This window comes from Aythya ferina (genome assembly GCF_964211825.1).
Source record: "Aythya ferina genome assembly, chromosome: 1".
Classification (NCBI taxonomy): Eukaryota; Metazoa; Chordata; class Aves; order Anseriformes; family Anatidae; genus Aythya; species Aythya ferina.
This window is the reverse complement of record NC_140296.1, coordinates 23629815-23650948: the sequence shown is the minus strand read 5'-3', so window position 1 is coordinate 23650948 and position 21134 is coordinate 23629815. Positions and strand designations below refer to the sequence as shown.

The window sequence follows — 21134 nt, the reverse complement described above, 5'->3', positions numbered from 1 at the left end:
GTAGGAACAGCAGACAAAAGCACTGCACACTCAGCAGTTAAAGAAAGCTATCTTCCATGATCTTTCTACACTTACAAATAATGTATGCCATGGTTCAAAGACAAATCTAAAAAAAAAAAATCTATTTGGGAAAAGCAGAGAAGTAACAAATGTATGTATTATATGATGCAAAAACCTCAAAAACAAGACCAGGGTTTGATACATTCACTACGCAGTACAAACTGGAGACATCTCATGCGTGTGTTTTTCTTCCTACACTAAGCTTACTCTGTTGTACTTTTCAAATGAAATATTATAAAGCATAAAGTCTGGATGATTTAAAGAGTAAAAATATTAGTTCACTTCTGTCTAAAAGTAGTGTTTAATAAGGTTACTGGAGACAGAAACAAAGCAACTCATTTCCAGAACCAGGCGAAAACTAAATACAGTTTCCAGTCATAAAGTGTCACCTACTTCATTCATTTTTGCATCATCTGGTCCTTGAGCATCCTTTGTCTGTTTGATATTTTCTACCATTTTTCTGATAAATGCGTGACTGTTGTTTTCATTTTTAGCCATCAATATTTCCAGTATGAACCACAAACACCTAAGAAGAAAGGGAGTACTTCTAATGAATATGCCAAAAAAATTCCCACCCTTAAAAATAAAAAAAAAAATAAATCACATTTCAGAAAGTTGCTTACTATAGTTTTACTAGTATTACAGATTTAAGCAATTTCAACTCCAGCAAATAAATTCATTAGAAGAAAGAAATAAAGGTTAGGATGAGCAGAAAGCGTAGGTTCTTCTGTAAAATATTGCAGAACATTAAAAAAGCATATATTCCATTTCTAACAATATTCTACAGAAATAATTGCCATCGTTACACATACTGGACAATGTATCAGTGTACCTCTTTAAATTAAAATTTTACTAAAATTAAAAATTAAATTATTATAATCCTCTCAAATAACAATATTAAAAGTAGCCTTACTCTTTAATGTCCTTGAGTTGTTCAATGTCTTGAACTTTGACATAATCTGGGTCATGAGCTAGAAGATGTATAGTATAAGGAACAACATACTCTGGCAGAAGTGACAAGAGTTTCTCTGAAAAGCAAAATAAAGATGCATCAAAAGACTGTATCAAGAAATACATTTTCCTACTACTTGAATATTTTCTACTACAAAAAGAAAAGATCAAAATTTAAGGTCAGCATACATTAAGATAAAATGTAGGTACATGTGGCCCTATCATTTCTTCATAACATTGCAGTTAATATGCATCTGATTGTTGATGTGTAGATGCTTTGTGCATGTAAAAACTGAGATTTTAAACATGTCTCAGGGCTGGATATTTTTTAACTATCTTGAACACAGCTAGAGTTCCTTCTACCCCCCTTGGTTCAAATCCTGTATTCAGAAAAACAGAAGATTGATCACAAAATCCATGTTAACTGCTACATCTGAGACCAGCACAATTGCAGAGTAAGCTATTATTCCTTCTTTGGACACTGCAGTGTAGCATCTTGCTGTCAAGAAAATAGAAAGAAGTGCACTTTTTCCAAAAAAAACAAGTGAAAATAAAGATTTGCAGTCAAATAGCCACAATGTTTTCCAAACCTACAGCCTACTTCACCTGTTCAGAGACGAGACAGAAGGCAACGTGGCAGCTATCACAGCAGCTATCACAACAAAGTAGTTGTGGACTGAGTCAGAAAGTCTCAATCCCACTATGACATTCAAAGCATTCAAAACTTTTTCTAGCATCCTGTGAGACTGGTAGATAGTCCTAAGCAAGGACAACAGAAAAAAAGTCTTCTACATCAGAACAGTCAGATGGACAATTCCCCTAAGGGGAGTCAAAAAAAAAAAAAGGGGGGGGGGGGGGGACGGACTGTTGCCAAAGGACCTCTTAGAGTCATGACCACAAAATGCATGTTCCATAAGGTAACAAATTCGTAACTAACACAATGAAGAGTGAATTTCTGCGCCTCAAGTTTGATGTAGAAAACCAGAATGAAAAGGTTATATCGCACAGGACAACGACAACATAAAGACAGATGAAAAAAGACCTACACTACCTTCTCCAGCCTAATGACTGATAGGAACTAGAGGAAATACCATATACCTAAGTTATTAAACCTGTGTCCTGTGCAACAAGCAGAGCAATAGGCAAGACATGCTAGTGTTTTGTGTATATTACTATAGTAGAAGCATCTGATCTTGAGTACCAGTGACAAGTGCAAATTCACAGTATAAACATGCCTATGAATAAATGCTTCACTGTGCACAGGAAGCGAGGGAAGAAATTCCTGGCTCTGCTTTTGAAAATATCCAACCACACTTTTGAGCAAGTGAGTGGTCATGAAAGACATGGAAAGTCTGGAAAGCCTTCCTTTAGTAAGCTTTTAACTATCCTGTATTAGGTTGCGAATAAGATGACCAGACTTCTGTAAATCATTATATACAATTCTATTTGAAATCTATTTTAAAATAGATTAAAACACTGACAATTTTTTTATCTCTATTATATGTTTTCATGAGATGTGTTTGAAAACTGCTGTGCACATAAATTAGAATACATCATTATTGTAGATCTCACAAGACCGAATAAATAATTGCCGAGAAAAACTCTTACTCTCTCCCATTTACAAAGGTCTGCATAATGAGGGTTGCTTCACAGCTTTCATAAAATACTTGGATTCAGTCATAACAGCAAAGAAAGAATTCAAAATTTACAAAGACCCACAGAAGATAGTGTTGCGAAGTTCCAAGGATACACCTTTACACAGCCAATGCAGTTAAATTACAAGAGTAATTACTAGACAGAATGTAAGCCATCATGATGTATGAGGAAAAATAAAACTTGAAATACACAGAAATTGGGTGGTTATGTTTATGTAATTGAAATCCAGTGTACTTTTCAAAGAAAATTTTAATGTGTTCCAACTGATGTTCAACTATTAACTTTAAAAAACATCCTTCACTTCTTCATGCACTGTCCTGCATTTCATCCATCAGCTTTGTGCAGCTAAATAAGAAAAATAAAGAAGTGGTGGAGAAGAAAATAACACATAATCATGATTTCAAAACACTAGCAAAACTGGCTTGCCTTAAGACATATTCCAGGCAAATCATTTTGCTATTATTTATGTTAATTTTGAACTTCAATAAAAGTCTCATCAAGCGCCCAAGAACCCAGCCTCAATGACCTCCTGCCTTGTACACTTTCTAAGACAACTACAGCAATAGTTTCAACAGGGTCCAGAAAACAAAGTGAACCAAATATATTTAAAAGAGAAAATGAATAAGTATTAACACACATTGGATTTAAACCCTGACAAAAATAGTAATTACACAATCTTCCTTCATCTCTAATGAAGAAAGACACTACCTGAAAGGCAGGATGGCATCATGGACATACAGTACAAGCTCTTGCAACTAGAACATACCAAAATCCACAACAGACATCTATGAGCAGTTAGGAAAAGAAACTTGTTAAAAAAAATAATAAAGTTTTACTCTGGTAACTTTCCTACTCACTGACTGGCAAGTAAAAGCCCAACAGCAGAAATCTAGGCAAGTCCCTACACAGGTAGAACTGGTAGTAGATACTAAATAAAATAAGCCTCTTCTTGAGCAGCCCCCACTCTGAAGAGCATTTAGAGAACTTAGAGGTCTCAGTGTAATTCCTGCCATCCTGTCAGCAGGGAGGAAAGAGACATTGTACTGCTTGGTACCTGTCCTTAGGAAATTTTCCTTAGGCAAGGTATACAGAAATTTACCATCTTTTCAACAAATGTCGAAGTCCAATAATATCCTCATCACCTTTGAGTTTTCAGGAAAAAGCACATCACAAAACCATCAGTTTGTAGATTCCCCAAAATAATTTCACTGATCAAAGAAGATTCTCATACTTTGCTTTTTGTACGTACTTGAAAAGCAGGTGTTAGCGTCATTACAGTAAGAGCAACACACACACGCACAACTCTATCTTACCTGGGCTTCAGCTGTACTACACTGCAGTAATGATTTTGCAAGATATAAACAGTTCAAGACTATTTATTTGTTAAAAGCTCAGACTGGTAAATCTAAATGTCACAAAGTTAACACTGTAACCCTAAAAAACTTCCTGCAATCTATATCTAATTAAAAGTCCTCATGGATAACAGTAGAAATCCATTCAATGGAATCACTAAAGATAACTTTTTCAGCAAGAAAAAGAAACTGTCAGGCACACTTCGAGGTCCTACTAAATTAAAAACCACTCACGCCAAGGCTCTGCTTCATTTTTCCTACAGACTTTTTCATAGTAACCTCACAGTATCTATCTTAGTACAATTAAGAAATCAGCAATTATGTTTCATTGTATGAAAATTATTGTATTTTCCTCCTACGTAACTGAAAAGATTTTTCAGCTTTCAAGAGGAATAGTCTTAGGATGATTTAAAGGCTTTTGCTGAATGGATTTTTCTTTTTTACCTGTTATTGAGCAGAGAGAAAAAGTATTGGCTTTTTCTTTTTTTTTTTTGGAAGTCTAATTAACAATACACAAAAGGATTTCTCTGCAGACTTATTCTCTGATCTAAGTCTAAGGGGACTGAGGCACACACAGACTGACATGGCTAATACAAAGTCTGTGATTCATAAATCTAGAATGAAATCCGTTATCTGACAGCATATGTGAGATCAGATTCACAAACCAGGTTTGGTCTACCCTAAGACACGATGAAAAAAATCCACATCATTTCAAAAATGTCAAAGATAAGAACCATCAGTAATCCCCCAAAGAAATAAAACTTTCAAAAACTCTTACTCAAAATGCCCTGAGCTCTTCATAAAGGTCTCCGTTATCACATGTTGATATACCAGTGTTATCATATTGTATGTGTGCAGTTTCAAGTAAGTCAAAAGGGACAAGGACTGATTTTATAAAAGAAAAATAGCTCACATCAGTTCATAATAACTTAAAAAGCATTCCTATGATCAGACTGTTGTCACTAGGAAGAAAAGAATTACAAAAACTCATCCTAAAGTACCTACAAATATAGCCCTTTGCCAGCATAAGACAAGATAAGAAGCTACTCAGAACAGCAGCTCAAAGAGCGTCAATTCAGTGCAGCATTTATAATGTCATTAAGGTTGCATATTATTAATTACCAAAAATTAATCGTTGCCACTTCACTTACAACATAATTAACCATTAAGTTCAAACAGAACACATCTGCCTTTGAAAATCTGCTTCACTTCTAATATAGGCACTTTTAATACAGGCATAAGCATTTACACAGCTTTTAAAGAAATTGAGAGATCTCAGACAAGCCTATTAAAAACTCAAGAGAAAATCTGGACTCTGTTTTCAGTTTTGATACCTGAGTGAAACTTACCAAAGGTTTACAGCCACTCTGTGTAAACAAACAAACAAAAAAAAACAACAGAAGACAAATAATATTTTCACAGTCTATTAACATTTACCCATGGACTCTAGCACTTGTACCAAAAAGTGACTTCTATTCTCTTACCACTAACTGCTGCATGTTGCTTCAGATACTCCCTTCTGACATTTATGTTCTTCACAAGGCACTGCCTAGCATGAGCTCTTCTCTCTTTCACTGGATCTTTTGCACACAGTGCACAAATAGCCATATATTCTAGTGGCAGCCGTAGTCTAGAAAGCCCTTTGTGAAGTTTCTGAGCAAATATTTGTCTCACTTGGTAACATTCATCCTATTAAAAACAAAACAAAAAAGTAAACAGTAAACCTTTCTAAAAGTAACACAGGCTGTGAAATAAAACAGAAGACTGGGTAAATATGCCAAAATCAAGTTCAGACCCTGCCACCACAGAAATGTAGGAACTGTAGGAATGTTTCTTTATACCAATTCAGAACACTTAAATTGAATTAATCAACTGAAGCTTCTCTGAAGGTGAGAAGAAAAATTAAGGCTCAAGCTGTAGAGAAAGATATGGCACTCAGAACCTAAGGATTAATTTGGCACAGTACTGTGGCACAGAGTTAATGAAATTGCTTACAATGGGACCACTTGGTTTGTGGAGCCAAAGGTGAACATCTGCACTGAAACACTGTTCAGTCGCCAGTAATCGTGTTCATTTTATTACTGCAATTTCACAAATTTTCCATCAAGACAGTAACATTAGAAACAGAATAAAATTCAACAAAATTAAAGGTCACATGCTTAAGAGATTACCAAGCATTTCCACTATAATGTAGAAGCCTATGAACCACAACTGACCATGGAAAAGAATAACCTGTAACTAAGAATTGTCAAAGAACACAAAGTACAAAGGGGGGCAAACGTACTCCTATGATCTATTAGGCAACATATTTCCAGAAAAGTTATGAACTTTAAAATTCTCTGTATAAAAATAACCTACATGCTTTAAGACACCATTCAAAGGCAAGAAAGGTTAACAGAAGCAGGTGTGGAAAACAGTTACTAGGAAATGTAGAGAAAAGTGTGCTGTAAACAAGACTCCCTAAGCAGCTTGACTTATGTACCCTGCCAAAATAAGGTCAAGAGGAAAGATTTGTTACCTCTAAATATGAATAAAGAGCATTAACAGGAATAAATACATATTTTAGTTAAATGACAGTTTTGAAACCAGAAACAATTCAGGTTTCCAGCTATCAGCCAACAGGAAGAGTAGCGACAAAACCTAGCCATTGGTAACACTCAATCTGACAAATTTGCAAATGGGATTGAAAAGTGTGATTTCAACAGGAAAAAAAAAAAAGCTTTCATATCACCCTAACCAAAAATGAAATCCAGAAGAAATTCATCAAGCCCCATTTTCCTCTGGGCTTGAAGCCATAGTCTTCCTCTACCCATTATGAAACCCTGAAATGCCTTCTGTAGCCAGAGCTGACCAATGCAGCTGCAGTGACCCAAGACTACAAACCTTATCTGTAAGATACACTTGTGATCTACTGCCTGGCTATAAAACTTGCCTTCACAGTAAATCCACCCCCAGCAGAAGAGTAACATAGAGCCCTCTTCTGCTTGTTAACATTACCTAACGTCTTTGGAAAGCTTAGAACAGAGGTGTGCATAGTTGGTAAGCTGACAAAGACGTCCTCCCTGATTCAGAGGCCAAAGGAACGCATAGTTCATTGCTACTGACCTGACTGCAAGACATAAATTGGTACGAGTTTTATTTATTTATCTCCTAACATAAAAAATAACCTTTAAACCACCTCAGTACACTAGTTCACTGAGAGAAAAAAGGACCAAACGCAATAATTTCTACATTTCTTACAGTCTACAACTACAAACCATACGTAACCCTTACCTATCTACTTTCCGAACCTAATTACAATTTATCAGAAGGATACCATCTAACTTTTAAAAATACATATTTACAAAGCTGTATGTTGCCCCTCAGACATGAACCTGATTCTTGAAAATTGACAGACTTGCTGGAACAACTAAAACACCCTCAAACAGTTGCTGAAGGCAACCGAGCGAGTTTTTTTTTAACGCAACTTAAGCAATCTAAAAGTGTTATTCTGAATATAATTAGAATGGCATTTTCAACAGCAAATCTTATTAAATCTTAAATAGGATCTTAAGGTCTGTTAAATACTGAAGTACTCAGCACCATGCTCAATTACTTTCTATTCTATTTCAATATGAAGCTTTGCTGACATATAAATTTGTTCTGCAAATCAAAACTTAACTGCTGGTGAGGTTACAGGTCTGGCCAAAGGCATACATAATTTATTTTAAAATGACTGAAACTACACGCATTTAATCATCATAAAGTCTCTGTTTACCACCAGAACCTTAATATAGCAAGGAGCAACAACATTTAATCATGTATTCTATACTTCAATCATTCCACATAGAGAACAGCATTCTCTCAGAAAAAAAAAAAAATGCAATACCCTGCACAGCACCACAGTAGAACCCGTGCAGTCATTACAACTCTTAAAATTTTGCCTTTACTTTTATTTAATCTGCTTTCTTGTATGTCCATTTAAAGAAAACTTGCTGTAAATTAAGTTATGGAATACCAGAGTTGGCTGTGATGTCATCTGAGTGTCCTAATGTGTGGCTAGACTCGATTGTGTCAAGTAGGAATATTATCTGTTATTCTAAAATCTTAAGAGTCTACCATCAGTAAACGGATTTTACTACTACGCATAAACACATATGCATGCATAGGTACATATGCAAACCTCTGAAACACAAATACACAGATAGTCTCTGTGAGAAATTAATACAGTACAACCTAGAAACGCAAAACTCACGGAAACCATTACAGTTACTCTGTATCTGAGGATCTGAACTTGACAGTCTGGCAGAAAGAAAGAAAATTGCAGGAAACATCAAGAAGATCTAGAAAAGTTACAAATAAGTATTCATAATCCATTAGATGTCTCAAGGAAAAGTAAAGGCAGAATTCCTGTCCTGAAATAGCTTAAAATCTAAAGTTTGTTAAGCAAATAAGAAGGCCAATCAATTTCTGCAGAATTTGTAAAGTTTACAAGACAGGAACACAGAGGATCTCTACATCTCTACTTACAATTTGAAAGTTAATTCCCTTCTGCTACTTTGGGCTCACAGGCAGAAGTTCAGGATGACAACTCCCTATATCTAGTGAAAAATCTCTCCTACCTCTTCTGCTATTTAAAGGATGCCAACTACCTTTGCAGGCCTCCACATTCCAAATGCATTTCTACCCAAGTATCAAGAAGCAAAGTTCTCTGTTGTCACCAATGTCCAAAATACTTAATTCTTACCCAAACTAGATTTCCAGGATTACATAGGACAAAAATACACTCGTGCCAAATCTGAGGGCTTTGCATAAAATCAAATTAGCAGAAATATACACAACAAACAACATATATACATATATATTTGATAACCCTCATATCACACCCAGTTTCCTTACATTTATGGCTAGTGCACACAGCTGGTACTGTTCTAAGGTGATGATTTCATGGTAACAAGGTTCTTGTGCCAACTTCACAATAGCACTCCCTGCAGCCAACCTCAACCGAGACATATCAGGTTTGCTGAAAAACAAGCACACAGATTATGAAGGTTAATTAATAAAGCAATACAGAATTATTTGACTTAAGTCCCAGTAAGTTTGCACTGTTGAAAAACAGGTATTTTTAAACGAAGGAAAAGTTTCCATGGGTTCTTCCTCCTTCCTAGCCCCCAGTCAACAGCAAAACTGCTAATCAAAAGTAGTTTTCACACCACCACATTCTGAAGTCTGTTACCACACACCTTGCCCCAACTTTACAATAAAAATATTCCTTGGAATTTCCTAGAATTTCCACATAGATGTGAATCAGGTTTAGTTGTGCATTGGATCAGCGCAGTCCAAGTTGACCTTCAGAGACCTCATTAGGCCTGTAAGATACTTCTGTTCAGCATGCTGCTTTTACTTCAGCAGGGGGCTCCTGCCAAAGAAATAGCTCGTTTCTAGTCCCCAGAGTTGCCAAACCTTTTTTAGCAAAAACAGATACCACAAAATCCATGCTGCACATCCATGAGAATTAATTTTAATTAGATATTTTTATAGGTGACTAAGTGAATTGTATCTTTAAGACAACAGCAAAAAGGGTGTAGCAAATTAAAAACTTTTTAATATGTTCAAAGTACAATTACTTGACTTGGACACCCAAACTGTACTCCCACCTACTAGCAGGTAGCAGAACACTTCATCTTTGGATATGAAAACTAGCAAGTGCTTGAAGAGATCTTTCTGTAGCCTACAACCATATTTACAAAGGTTATCAGAACGTCAAAAGCACCTTCACATGAGCTTTGCAAACTGATATTCACTTCATGTGTCCATTAGTAAACTTAGTTTGGCTTTTACTCTTCTATTTTATCAGATAAAGCAGGCAAAGAAAGATCTTCATAAATGCCTCCCTCACTTAATATTCTCTTCTATTCAGAAGTAGTAGGTACAGCTTCTTCCTTTGATATGCTGGAGCAGGAATCAAATTGTATTGTTATTTAGAAATAATCATTCATTCAAGGAGGGCTAATATTGTTTAAACTTCTTAACCATTTGCCCTTTACTCTTAGCAACAGCAAGCACTGTACTCTTAAGTACATTACCATGAAAACTGTATAAGGCATTTAAAGAATAAGATGAAAAGCCACTATTAAACACAGAGTCCATGATAAAAAAAAATACCTAAAGAGCTTAAATCTTAATTTAGACTAACCAGGCTTTATGTACAACTCAGTACTCTGTGGAAATGGCAACTTTTCAAAAACTAAATGGACAATGAGCGACCAGATGACCAGACAAAGGCCGCACTAGTTTTCAAACAGGGCATGAAGATTAACTTGGTAATGTTTAGTTCTTAAATTTCACTTTAAATTGCAGCTACTGTGATAAGTGAACCCAATAAAGATTCAGTGTTTGCACTCCAGTGATAATTGAGCAATAACAACTTACTAGTACAGAGTGAGCGAGCCAAAGGAAGGATGAAATTAAGAACTTTCAGTCTTCCTTAGCTTTGGTAGTGATAGCATTTAATTCTGAAAAGTGAATCAAAGACGTTTCACTTATAAGTTGGCTAAATCTTTGTGCAGTACATGTAACATGGTCTTGTGTCCCAGAAATACCCATGAGCATGTGTGCACGCTGCAGGAAGGAGGAAGAGGACAGTGTCAGTTAGGAGTATTATTTACCAATTAAATGTGAAGATCAGATCTATCCTATTTCCTAAGAGGATTGTACTAAAAGAAACTCTTAATAAAGGATTTATTTTGATCTAATTGTCACAGCCAAAAGCGTTCTGATCTGCATTATCCCAACATACACAATGAATAAGGCTGTAATAAAAAATTCATCTGACGTAATTACAGTTTTCAATTACTTCTAATAATTTCAAAAATCAATACCACAGACGCCCTTGTCCTATCAGAAGCTCTCTAAGAGGGACCTGGACATTTGTTCTCTGGAGTGCTATTACTACTGTTGAAGATAAAATGTTTGAAATGAGAACAAAGGTTCAACCACACGGAAAGATATTATCAAGTGCAAAATACTTGGTCTTAATTAAGGTGGTGGGCTGCACAAGGATGATCCAAATAAATGTGCCTTTAAAATGTATCTGGTATATAATCATCTCTCACTTCACAAACTGGTAGTTAAAATTTTTCCTTCTGCTTCACAGAGTGTAAATGCCAGTGTCCAATTTCGTCAGCACGTTCCACAGAACAAAAAGTTTCTTCTAAAAAAAGTCTAAATACAACGTTGTGTGTCAGATGGTGTAGCAGATTATCTATAATGTACAACCATCAAGTTCTAAAAGCCAAAGATTTAAGTAATTTTTCTCTTGGTAAGCTTCACTGTAAAGAAAATACCAATAATCTTTTTGGAAAAAAAATCTCACTGCAGGTGCATGCATAATGTCAATATTTTCAGCAACAGCTGGTGTCCTCCAAAGGAGGTAGGTTATTTTATACTTAGCATAAATTAAATTAAAATTCTACTACAAATAAGGCACGTAATATCCAACTTGGCCGTTTTACCTAACCAGAAAGAGAAAATTAGTACCATATTGAATTTTAAATTTGTAAAACTGTTTATGGTTTATAAAAATAAAAAAATAAAAGACCATGAAAGGACCTTTGAGATATTGTTTGTTGACCAAATTCAATATTAAAACGTTTCCAACACTGGTGAATTTAATCTACATATGCTAACATTTCAAAGTAATTAAAAGCAATCTAGCAAAGTCAACAAACCTACTACTTCAAAGTAAGAAAGATGAAGAGTAGGGATTTGTTTACTTGATTTCCAAGTGGGGTCTTTGCCTTCACCTGACACTGCGTTGAATTGTGCTTTGAAATTTAACAAATCCCATTCCCTTGCACTGTCACTGGAAAGTACAGCTGTGTAGTTTTATTAAAAAGGTATGAGGACAGAATCACTTTCATGGTTGATTAAGGAATCAACCATAAGTTTTGGCACAAACTTCTAATGATGTGGAACAATAAGATTAGAACTTGAAGAGAGGGATCTGGGGATCGTGGTAGACAGCAAGTTGAATACGAGCCAGCAGTGTGCCCTGGCAGCCAGGAGGGCCAACCGTGTCCTGGGGTGCATCAAGCACGGCATCGCTAGTAGGTCAAGGGAGGTGATTGTCCCGCTCTACTCTGCGCTGGTGCGGCCTCACCTCGAGTACTGTGTGCAGTTCTGGGCACCACAGTATAAAAAGGACATGAAACTGTTGGAGAGTGTCCAGAGGAGGGCTACGAAGATGGTGAAAGGCCTGGAGGGGAAGACGTACGAAGAACGGCTGAGGTCACTGGGCCTGTTCAGCCTGGAGAAGAGGAGGCTGAGGGGAGACCTCATCACAGTCTACAACTTCCTCGTAAGGGGGTGTCGAGAGGCAGGAGACCTTTTCGCCATTAACACCAGTGACAGGACCCGCGGGAACGGGGTTAAGCTGAGGCAGGGGAAATTTAGGCTTGACATCAGGAGGGGGTTCTTCACAGAGAGGGTGGTTGCACACTGGAACAGGCTCCCCAGGGAAGTGGTCACTGCACCGAGCCTGTCTGAATTTAAGAAGAGATTGGACTGTGCACTTAGGCACATGGTCTGAACTTTTGGGTAGACCTGTGCGGTGTCAAGAGTTGGACTTGATGATCCTTAAGGGTCCCTTCCAACTCAGGATATTCTATGATTCTATGAACTTATAACGCCAAAGTGAATGACAATAAAAATGATTTCAGCATGCCTCTCAGCTCACAAGAGGTTAAATCTCTCCTGAACCCAGCCACTTTCAGTTAATTCAATTATCTTTAGCAAATTACATGTTATTGTTCAAAAGACAAATGCAAGCCACAAACACAAAAATTGACTCTACACAGAATAGCAGCAGACCCAATACAGTTTAAAAGACTAGGTTCTGCACCGAGCAGACAATTTCACCCCTTCCAAAGCCTACTCTAGTCTGAAAGGAGGAGCAGCAGCAGATGTCTACAGTAGGGACCCAGTACACATTGCCATTGTGTTCACAAATGGTGATGAATAAAGGTCTGGCCTCTAGCTAAGACTGTGTGCCACTAGTCACCACGCTCTGGGCTTGGCCTCTGAGACAGATTTCAGTCCATCTCACTGTCTACTCATTCAGTGCATGTTTCATCAGCCTCTCTATGAGTATTTTAATGGAGACAGTGTTGAAAGCCTTCCTAAAGTCAAGGCAGACGCTATACACTGCTCTTCTCTCATCTCACAAGAGGGCCATGTCACCACAGAATATTATCACGTTGGCCAACATGACTACCCATTGCTGAACCTACTCCTGATGACTTTACTGTGCCTGGAAATGCTTTCGAGAATTAGTTGCTCTGTTACCTTCTTCAGGACCTTTTTGAAGATCAGAAACATGCTGTCCTCCAGTCTTCAGGCAGGTCTCCCAATCAACCATGATAATTCAGAGATTAAGAGTGGCCTCACAATGCCATCAGCTAGCTCTCTCAGCACTCTGGGTGCATCCCAGCAGCGGTATGTCCAGATTGCATAAGTGTTCCCTGATTGATCCTCTTCCACCAGGAATAGATCTTCCCTGCTCCAGACTTCCCTGGTCTCCAGAGCCTGGGATTCCTGAAGGCTGGTCTTACTTGTGAAGACTGAGGCAAAGAAGGCATTCAACACCCCAGCACTTTCCACGTTCTCTGTCACCAGGGCCCCTGCCCTATTCAGCAGCAGGTGTCCATCTTCCCTAATCTTCCTTCAGTCAGCTGTGTACAAGCTCTTCTTGTTGTCTTTGACAACCCTCACCAGATTCAATTCCATTTGGGCTTTGATTTTCCTCTCTGTCTCTGCATGCTCAGACAGCTTCTCTATTCCTCCCAGGTTACCTGACCCTTCTTCCACCTTCTGCATACCTCTTTTCATAAGCAAGTTTTGCCAGGAGCATCATGTTCACCCACACAAGTCTCCTGGTATCTTCACCTGACCTTCTATTTGTCAGAACAGACTTTCTTTGTCAGAACTCTTGAACTTAGATGAGGCGATCCTGGAATATAAACCAGGTTTCTTGAGCTCCTCTCCCCTCCAGGGCCTTTTTTGATAGGATTCTTCCAAGTAGGTCACTGAAGAGGCCAAAGTCCACCCTCCTGAAGTCCAGCATTGTGATCTTGCTTTTTGCCCTGTTCCCTCTTCTCAGTATCCCGAATTTCATCATCTCACAGTCACTGCAGCCAAGGCTGCCTTCAATCTTAGCATCCCTAGCAAGCTAGAGTGCTAGGCCTACTGGAGCACCTCTCCTTGCTGCCTCCTCCATCGCTCACGCCAGGAAGTTGTAACTGATACTCTTCAGGAATCTCCTGGATTGCTTATGCCCTGCTGTGTTGATTCTCCAGCAGATATCTGTGTGGTTGAAGACCCCCATGAGGACCAAGGTCTGCAAAAGCTAGGTTGTCTCCAGCAGGCAACAAGAGGAAGGTCTCATCCACTTCCTCTCCCTACTCAGATGGTCTACACAGACAGACCCTACAAATGTCACCCATAGTGGTGTGGCTCTTTAATCCTTACCATAGGGTCTCAGCTGGATCATCATTCATCCCCATGAAGAGGTTCAGGCTCTGGGGTTGGAGGGTGTATTTGCAAGAGCCAGACAAATGCAGCAGCAAGCAATTCCAGTTGGGCTAGCTGGTCAGTAAGACAAAGGGTCTTGTAGTGAAATAGAGGAAGGATCAGCAGAAAGGGTTTTTCCTTCAACATCAATTCTTAGAGGCTTATCAGGCTATTTACACTTTGTTTTATATGGTTTCCTAGGAAGATGAGGTTCTGCTGTTTATGTTCATTTGTTTGTGGCTGGCTGCACATACAGGGGCAAGCATCCTCTGCTTCCCCATTTGAGGTTTGCAGTCAGGCTTGCTAATGGATGGACTTGGAAACAGGAATAGGGTGCAACCTGTCATCTCCACAGGACCATGAGACAAGGAAATCCCCTGGATCCTGCTATCTAGATTAAGGTACCCTTAAAAAAAACCCTGTAAATTATGACAAGAACTGTATTAAAGAATCCTAGCTCGACTCAAACAGTCTCTAACACAGGGAAACCTCACACTTCATTGCGGCTTTCTGCCTCCACTGAAGCCCTCCACTAATTTGGATAATGGAGAACTGACCACATCATTACATACAGCTGTTACCAGGAACACAAAAAGAGTGGGAAAATTGTATTTCTAAAAGAAACACGGTATTGAATCATCACTCCAAGTGTGAAAATGCACAGGTCCTACAGAACTGATATGTTGACAAGCTACTAGATAAGCCAACAACAATCTCTGAGCAGTTATACTAAAAGCTAACATACTGTCAGCTTAGTTCCCTAGTAAATGCCATGAACTGTCATATTACAGAATTTAAAACTATAAAACAGCTATTTACAAGGAACTTTAAGAAAGACTCTATGTTGTTACAAAGATAACATCCTAGAAAATTCTCAGATTTGCAATTTTACACACACAACATAGGTTTTAATTTGCATAAACACTGTCTAACATTTAACTCTATCCCAAAATTAAAATCTTTTACTCCTACTGGCACAATCCACGCATGCACTCAATGGTTTCTGTAGACAGAAATTTTCAGTGTTTGGAAAACAATAATGACTGACAATTTGTCATTTCCCCTACAGCAGCGGATTAAGAAGATACCCAGAAAAAAAAAAAATAAACAAATGTCTAACAACCACCTAAAAGGGAAATAATTTATTGAGATTTAATCTTCTTTATACATTTCCATCCTCCTCTCACTTTTAGAGGCCTACAGGGAATGAAGTGTGCCTTCAAACAGAAGTGCCTTACGCACTAGCTATTCCCATCTGATTTCCTGCAATATACTATTATTTACTATTTAAAAGCCTGCCTATAGACCTTTAGCAAACAACTGGTACATCAGCAGTGGCAAGCTGCACAAAAAAAATAAAAACCAATTTTCAGTGGGAAAAAAGTTACTCAGTTTATTCGTGCAATATGAATAATAGCCCTTTGAAGAAAGAGATGGAGAAGATTAAAAGTTAAAATATATCTACAATGTGAAAATAAAGTAAGACTCAGCAAACTTACATAGGAATTCAGCCAAGCTTACCATTAGTTCTTAAAAAACAAATTGTATAAACATTTTAAAATACTAACAGAATAGTTTAAGTACTAATTTGACTAAAATGTAGGTACTCTCCCCCACTGCATCAGAGATATTACAACTTTATTGTCTTTACATACCTAATTTTCCCCTGCTCTGTCAAATCTCCGTCACTGTGTAATATTGTTGTTAGCAACCTTAGAGTAGAAGTTCCTGATTTACTGTGGTTGTTCTTCATTCCTAGCAACCATCGAACCATCATCTTGATGGCCTGAATCTGAAAGAGATTTTGATATACAAAAGTAAAATCACACCACAAGCCTCTCTTTAAAAATAACTTCAATAGTACGCATTACAAAATATTTTACTTATATTTAATATAATCATAAATATGACTTATTCAGTATATTAAACCTATGATTATAAAAACACATATTGTTGTAAAATTGTAAGATAATCTAAAAATATCTATCAGTTTAATCACACGGTATTTTCTCAAGTGCTTTTTACTAACATAAGCTTGCCAAGGCTGCAAAACATCATTTAAAAGTACTGTGCACACTACTGAAAGATAACTAGACAGATAAAAAGAAAACTTTTCACTGAAAATCTTAAGTATTTATTATAGCAAACAGAAGTCACACAACATTTATTTAAAGTCTGAACAGTTCTTTCCACTAAGCAATCACATATTCTGTCCTGTGACAACATTGTCTTAATTGACCTTATTTATTAATTAGTACATTGTAGAATAGGCAAAACAATTTATAGTTATAGTGGATCAAAGTGTGAAACAGATTTCCATCCTCATATAATTCCTATGCTTAAATAATCCCTATAAAATCTTTATATGTGTAATATTTGAGAGTATAAAATTATTTAAGAAGCATCAATTAAAAAACACTTCATAGACATTTCAACCAGTATCAACCTGTATTAAGACCACTGGTCCTGGAAAAGAGTATTTCTGTAACAGATATTAAAAGAAAAGCCTCAAAGACCGTTACTGATGATAACTTATTCTTTGCCAATGGAAACATCAAGTCTTTCAAGGCAAGCTTCTAAAAAATATGCAGAATCCAGCAGCTATAACAAAACACTGAATAATTTCACATTTCATTAGCGAAAGTAAAGCATGAATTTGGAGATTAAGTTTGTTTTAGTATCTGAATCTCTCTGTTATTTTTTCTTCAGAGCAGTGACAATGAAGAAAGCAGAAAGAAGAATATTCTCTTCCAGTAAAACGAAAATGTTCATTTGAATCAAATAAACATCATGGCGAAATAAAAATCAAAAGGAGAGAACTCAAAAGTTCTGGAAATCTAAGATGAATATAGAAAAAAAAATGAAGCTAGCACTGGAAGGAACCTACTGTGGGCTGAGTATGGTTACTCTGCTTTAATATAAACTTGTTTCTTCTACACAGTAACTGAGAATTTTGTCCTTAACGGAAAAGGCAGTTCTACCAACTTCACAGAGACCATTCACAACATTACTGAACAAATTTCCATCATGCAGCTGATTTCCTCCATGTAACAAACTGATCATAATGAGTCCTTCAGATCTTTAAATTCTACGATTGTTATCTTTATGAGTTCATTTTTAGCACTGCAGCCCATCTGCTCCGCCGACAGACCCAAGTGTATTGGCTAACACCAGCAGGAGGCAGGCTATCAAGCACTAAAACCACAAATGGAGTCTGTGGAATGAAAATGAAATTCAGTCTTGCCCTAACCTTCGGTTGGTCTTCCACTGAAACAGTTGGTAGGTATCTATCAGGCGATGATGGTAATTGTAATAATAATAGCAGCAGCAGTTGTCTTGACAGTTTATCAATTCAATTTCTTCATTTCATAACCAGTACCTATATCATTACGCCTTCCCATTTGTTGCGAGGATAGAAACAACTCTATTTGGTCTTCAAGTAAGTGGTGCATAGCAATCTTTACTCCCAGAACTGAGTAACTGCATTAGCACCAAGCAACTTTTGCTTCTCTCTGCCCTTCCACAACCCCTTTCCCCTAGTTTTACTGTGTGAGTCTCCTCTAGGCATTTCACCACATACAAAGTCCTAATCCCAGGTCCTTCACAATTTTCCTTCACCCCCACTCTGTTCCCTACTTCTCTGCTGGTGTTAATGACGTCTTGATGAGATTACAGCAACCCCTCAGAGTTAAATATTCCTGTGAAATTAGTTTGGGACATGAAAATCCCCAGTCGCTGCTTCTGGCTACCAGAAGACTTAAACAAACATGAGTTTGCACCATCCTCATGTTTTAAATTTGATCTTTGCAGCCAAACAGGATAACTATTAAAGGATAATTCAGATTAGGAGGAGTGTCAGGTCATGTCCAGCCCAATCCCCTGCTCAAATGAAGGTCAGCTATGAAGTCAGACCATGTTGGTCTCAGTTTTATCCAGTTGGGTGTTGAAATCCTCCAAGAATAGAGATTGCACAGCCTCCTGACAACACGTTACACTGCCTGACTCTTTTCACATTTCTTTTCTTATATCCACTCTTAACTTCTTGTTTCAATTTACGTTGCATGAGCCTAGAATTCTCCTCTGAGATTAAAAATGAAAGTTTAGATTATATACAACATGAAAACGTCAAGCAAGTCAAAATCCTACACAGGTCAGAACCATATCGAAAGTCACAGATGACTCCCTTGTAATAGATTTAGTTGCACAACATGAACTAGGTGTATTCTAAGCTCAAGAAAAAAATATTTTTTTTTCTGAGATGGTGAATATAACGTGACAGATCCCTGACTTGTCATATGAGATAACTGAAATTAATAATACAACAAGCCTTTACATAAGTCATCAGCAATGAATAAGTATCAATTTTTAAAGATGAAAATTAGCAATAAAGAATATCAACAGTAAATTTTAGCCCTTTTCTCTGATCAAGGTTACCCTTGTATCTCCACTGTAAGAATAAAATGGGTTCCCATCCCATGAAGCAAGCCTAGAAAACAATCCTATAAACACTGTCTCCCTTCTACATCCACATTACAACAACAGCAGGTAGCTCAAAATTCTACTATTCAAGTATCCAGAGCCACAAATGCCACAAGAATATCTACAGAACTTCAAGGTTTGTACAGTAATGAAAAATGAAGCAGTACCTACCTTAAAGCACAGCTAGAGAAATAGGATTAGAAATCTAATACTGCAGTGTATATAGAAAGAAACAAGGAATGCTACTGCTACTACTTAAGTCTCAGTCTAGCCGCAAGGTGCACTGAAATATTCAGTAGCGATCACTGTCAAGAGAGATTACTGCTTGAGAGCAGAAACTCGGGTGCTGGGCATAAGAATTTGAGTCTAATAATTAATACTGCAATGAAACATTCATCTACAGACTTCATTTCACTTAAGGTTTAGCATCCAAAAGCCCAACCTCCATCTAACAGTCTGGCTGTTAGGGTGGACAGCACCTCCCAGCCTAAATGAGGATACAATTTTTCTGTTCATCTTTCCTTCCCCCTTTCATAATTAAACCTGCTAGCTTTAAGATACCCATTAGCTCTATTATACAGTCATGTTACAAAAGAAGAAAAAGGCTTTTAACACCAGAGTAAAGAAAATACTGTCAGAGAAATCCATTCATAAACTAATGGTATGGCCTGCAGTGGTCATTAAATATAGGCTTCACAATGGTAATAAATGCTAATTAAATTTGCAGATCAATTTTCACAGTAACTTGTTTTTCCTTGCCAATAAATACTTCTTACAACTTTCAAGCTTGGCTTCAACTCCAAGTTGCCTTAAGATTTTCTATAAGCCAACTTCACTCCTAAATAGCCAAGCCGTATGAAAGGTTTTATCAACAACAACAACAAAAAAAAAAGTTTTAAAGAGATACTACACATCTTCATAAATCATTTTTAAAAATTTAAAATTATTCTTTACTACTACAAGTTACACTCAAGTGAAATCATAAACCAGCAGTTCGTGAAATGAAGAAAACCAAGCTTTTTTTTAAACAGACTTGGGAGTGTACTATGCAACCCTGGCCTTGCACAAATAGGAAAAATACCTTTGCTTAGCAAATACCTTTGCTAAGCATAAAAATTGAATGCACAGAAAACTAACAGATCAGCTCCAAACATAACTGAAAATTTTTCAATAATCAGCTCGGTAACAAGCTGGAAACCAAAGAACTTATAAAAGCAGCAGACCAGGAGGTCCTGTGCTAAAAATGGTTTAACAAGTTCAAGAGAGAAGGCAAACAACTTCTTAACACCATCAGAGCAACTTTATTCAAAAGGCACTGGAAATGAAATAACTGCTCTAATTAACTCAAACAGCATGGTACAAAGTACATGCATCTTTCTAATTACAAAATAAAATGCTGTAATATAATCTCTCTAAATATAATTTGAAGACAAATAGACATAGGATGTATTTTCTACAGCATAAGTCTATCTCTGCAAAATGAAAGAATATCTACCAGCAAGCACAGAAATTATAACAATAAACTTGAGATGAAAATATATTATTATAAGATTAATTAAAAATTAATAAACTTTAGAAAGAACAAGCTTCAAGTGACATTAAGCATGAAAAAAATGAAGTATTTTTTTAATTATTTTTTCTATTCACATTACTCTTCTCTGCATACAATGTAACACATGTATTTATTTACAAAAAATGAAATCCAAGAACAACTTTTTCCATACTCCAAAACACTAAAAGTTTCTTGAAATGTCCTAAAAATTCCAAAGAAAAGGGAAGACATTAACAATGTCCCTATGACATTTAATTCCTGCTAAACAGGAAAAAAATATCTTCAATCGTGACTACATCTAAACTACTTGAGTGTTGCACACAAAACCTCTAACAAACATTCAATAAAAATTAAATATGGAGTATACAGAATGTATTTATTTATAAAAGTAAAAGTAGATGCTCCCAAAACCAAATTATTTTCTCTGTCAATCAAAAAAAATGTGTATTCTTATAGAGTTGTTAATTTTAAAATAGCTAATCATTTTTACTTTTAGAAAAGTGACAAGCAAACAGAACTGACAGCTCTAGGAATCC

The 21134-nt window shown here is 36.8% G+C and overlaps 1 protein-coding gene across 3 annotated transcripts in view; it reads right to left on the bottom strand.

Moving 5' to 3' along the window:
- The window catches only part of PDS5B (PDS5 cohesin associated factor B), a 114592-nt gene that overhangs the window by 16087 nt on the left and 77371 nt on the right, over positions 1–21134 (bottom strand). For all 3 annotated transcript variants that reach the window (XM_084497614.1, XM_084497616.1, XM_084497615.1), the window contains exons 23-27: positions 16223–16359; positions 8898–9021; positions 5504–5708; positions 974–1088; positions 454–586 (exon numbers count right to left, since the gene is read on the bottom strand). In XM_084497614.1, the coding sequence (XP_084353740.1) occupies positions 454–586; positions 974–1088; positions 5504–5708; positions 8898–9021; positions 16223–16359 (714 nt within the window). The remainder of the gene's footprint in view (positions 1–453; positions 587–973; positions 1089–5503; positions 5709–8897; positions 9022–16222; positions 16360–21134) is intronic.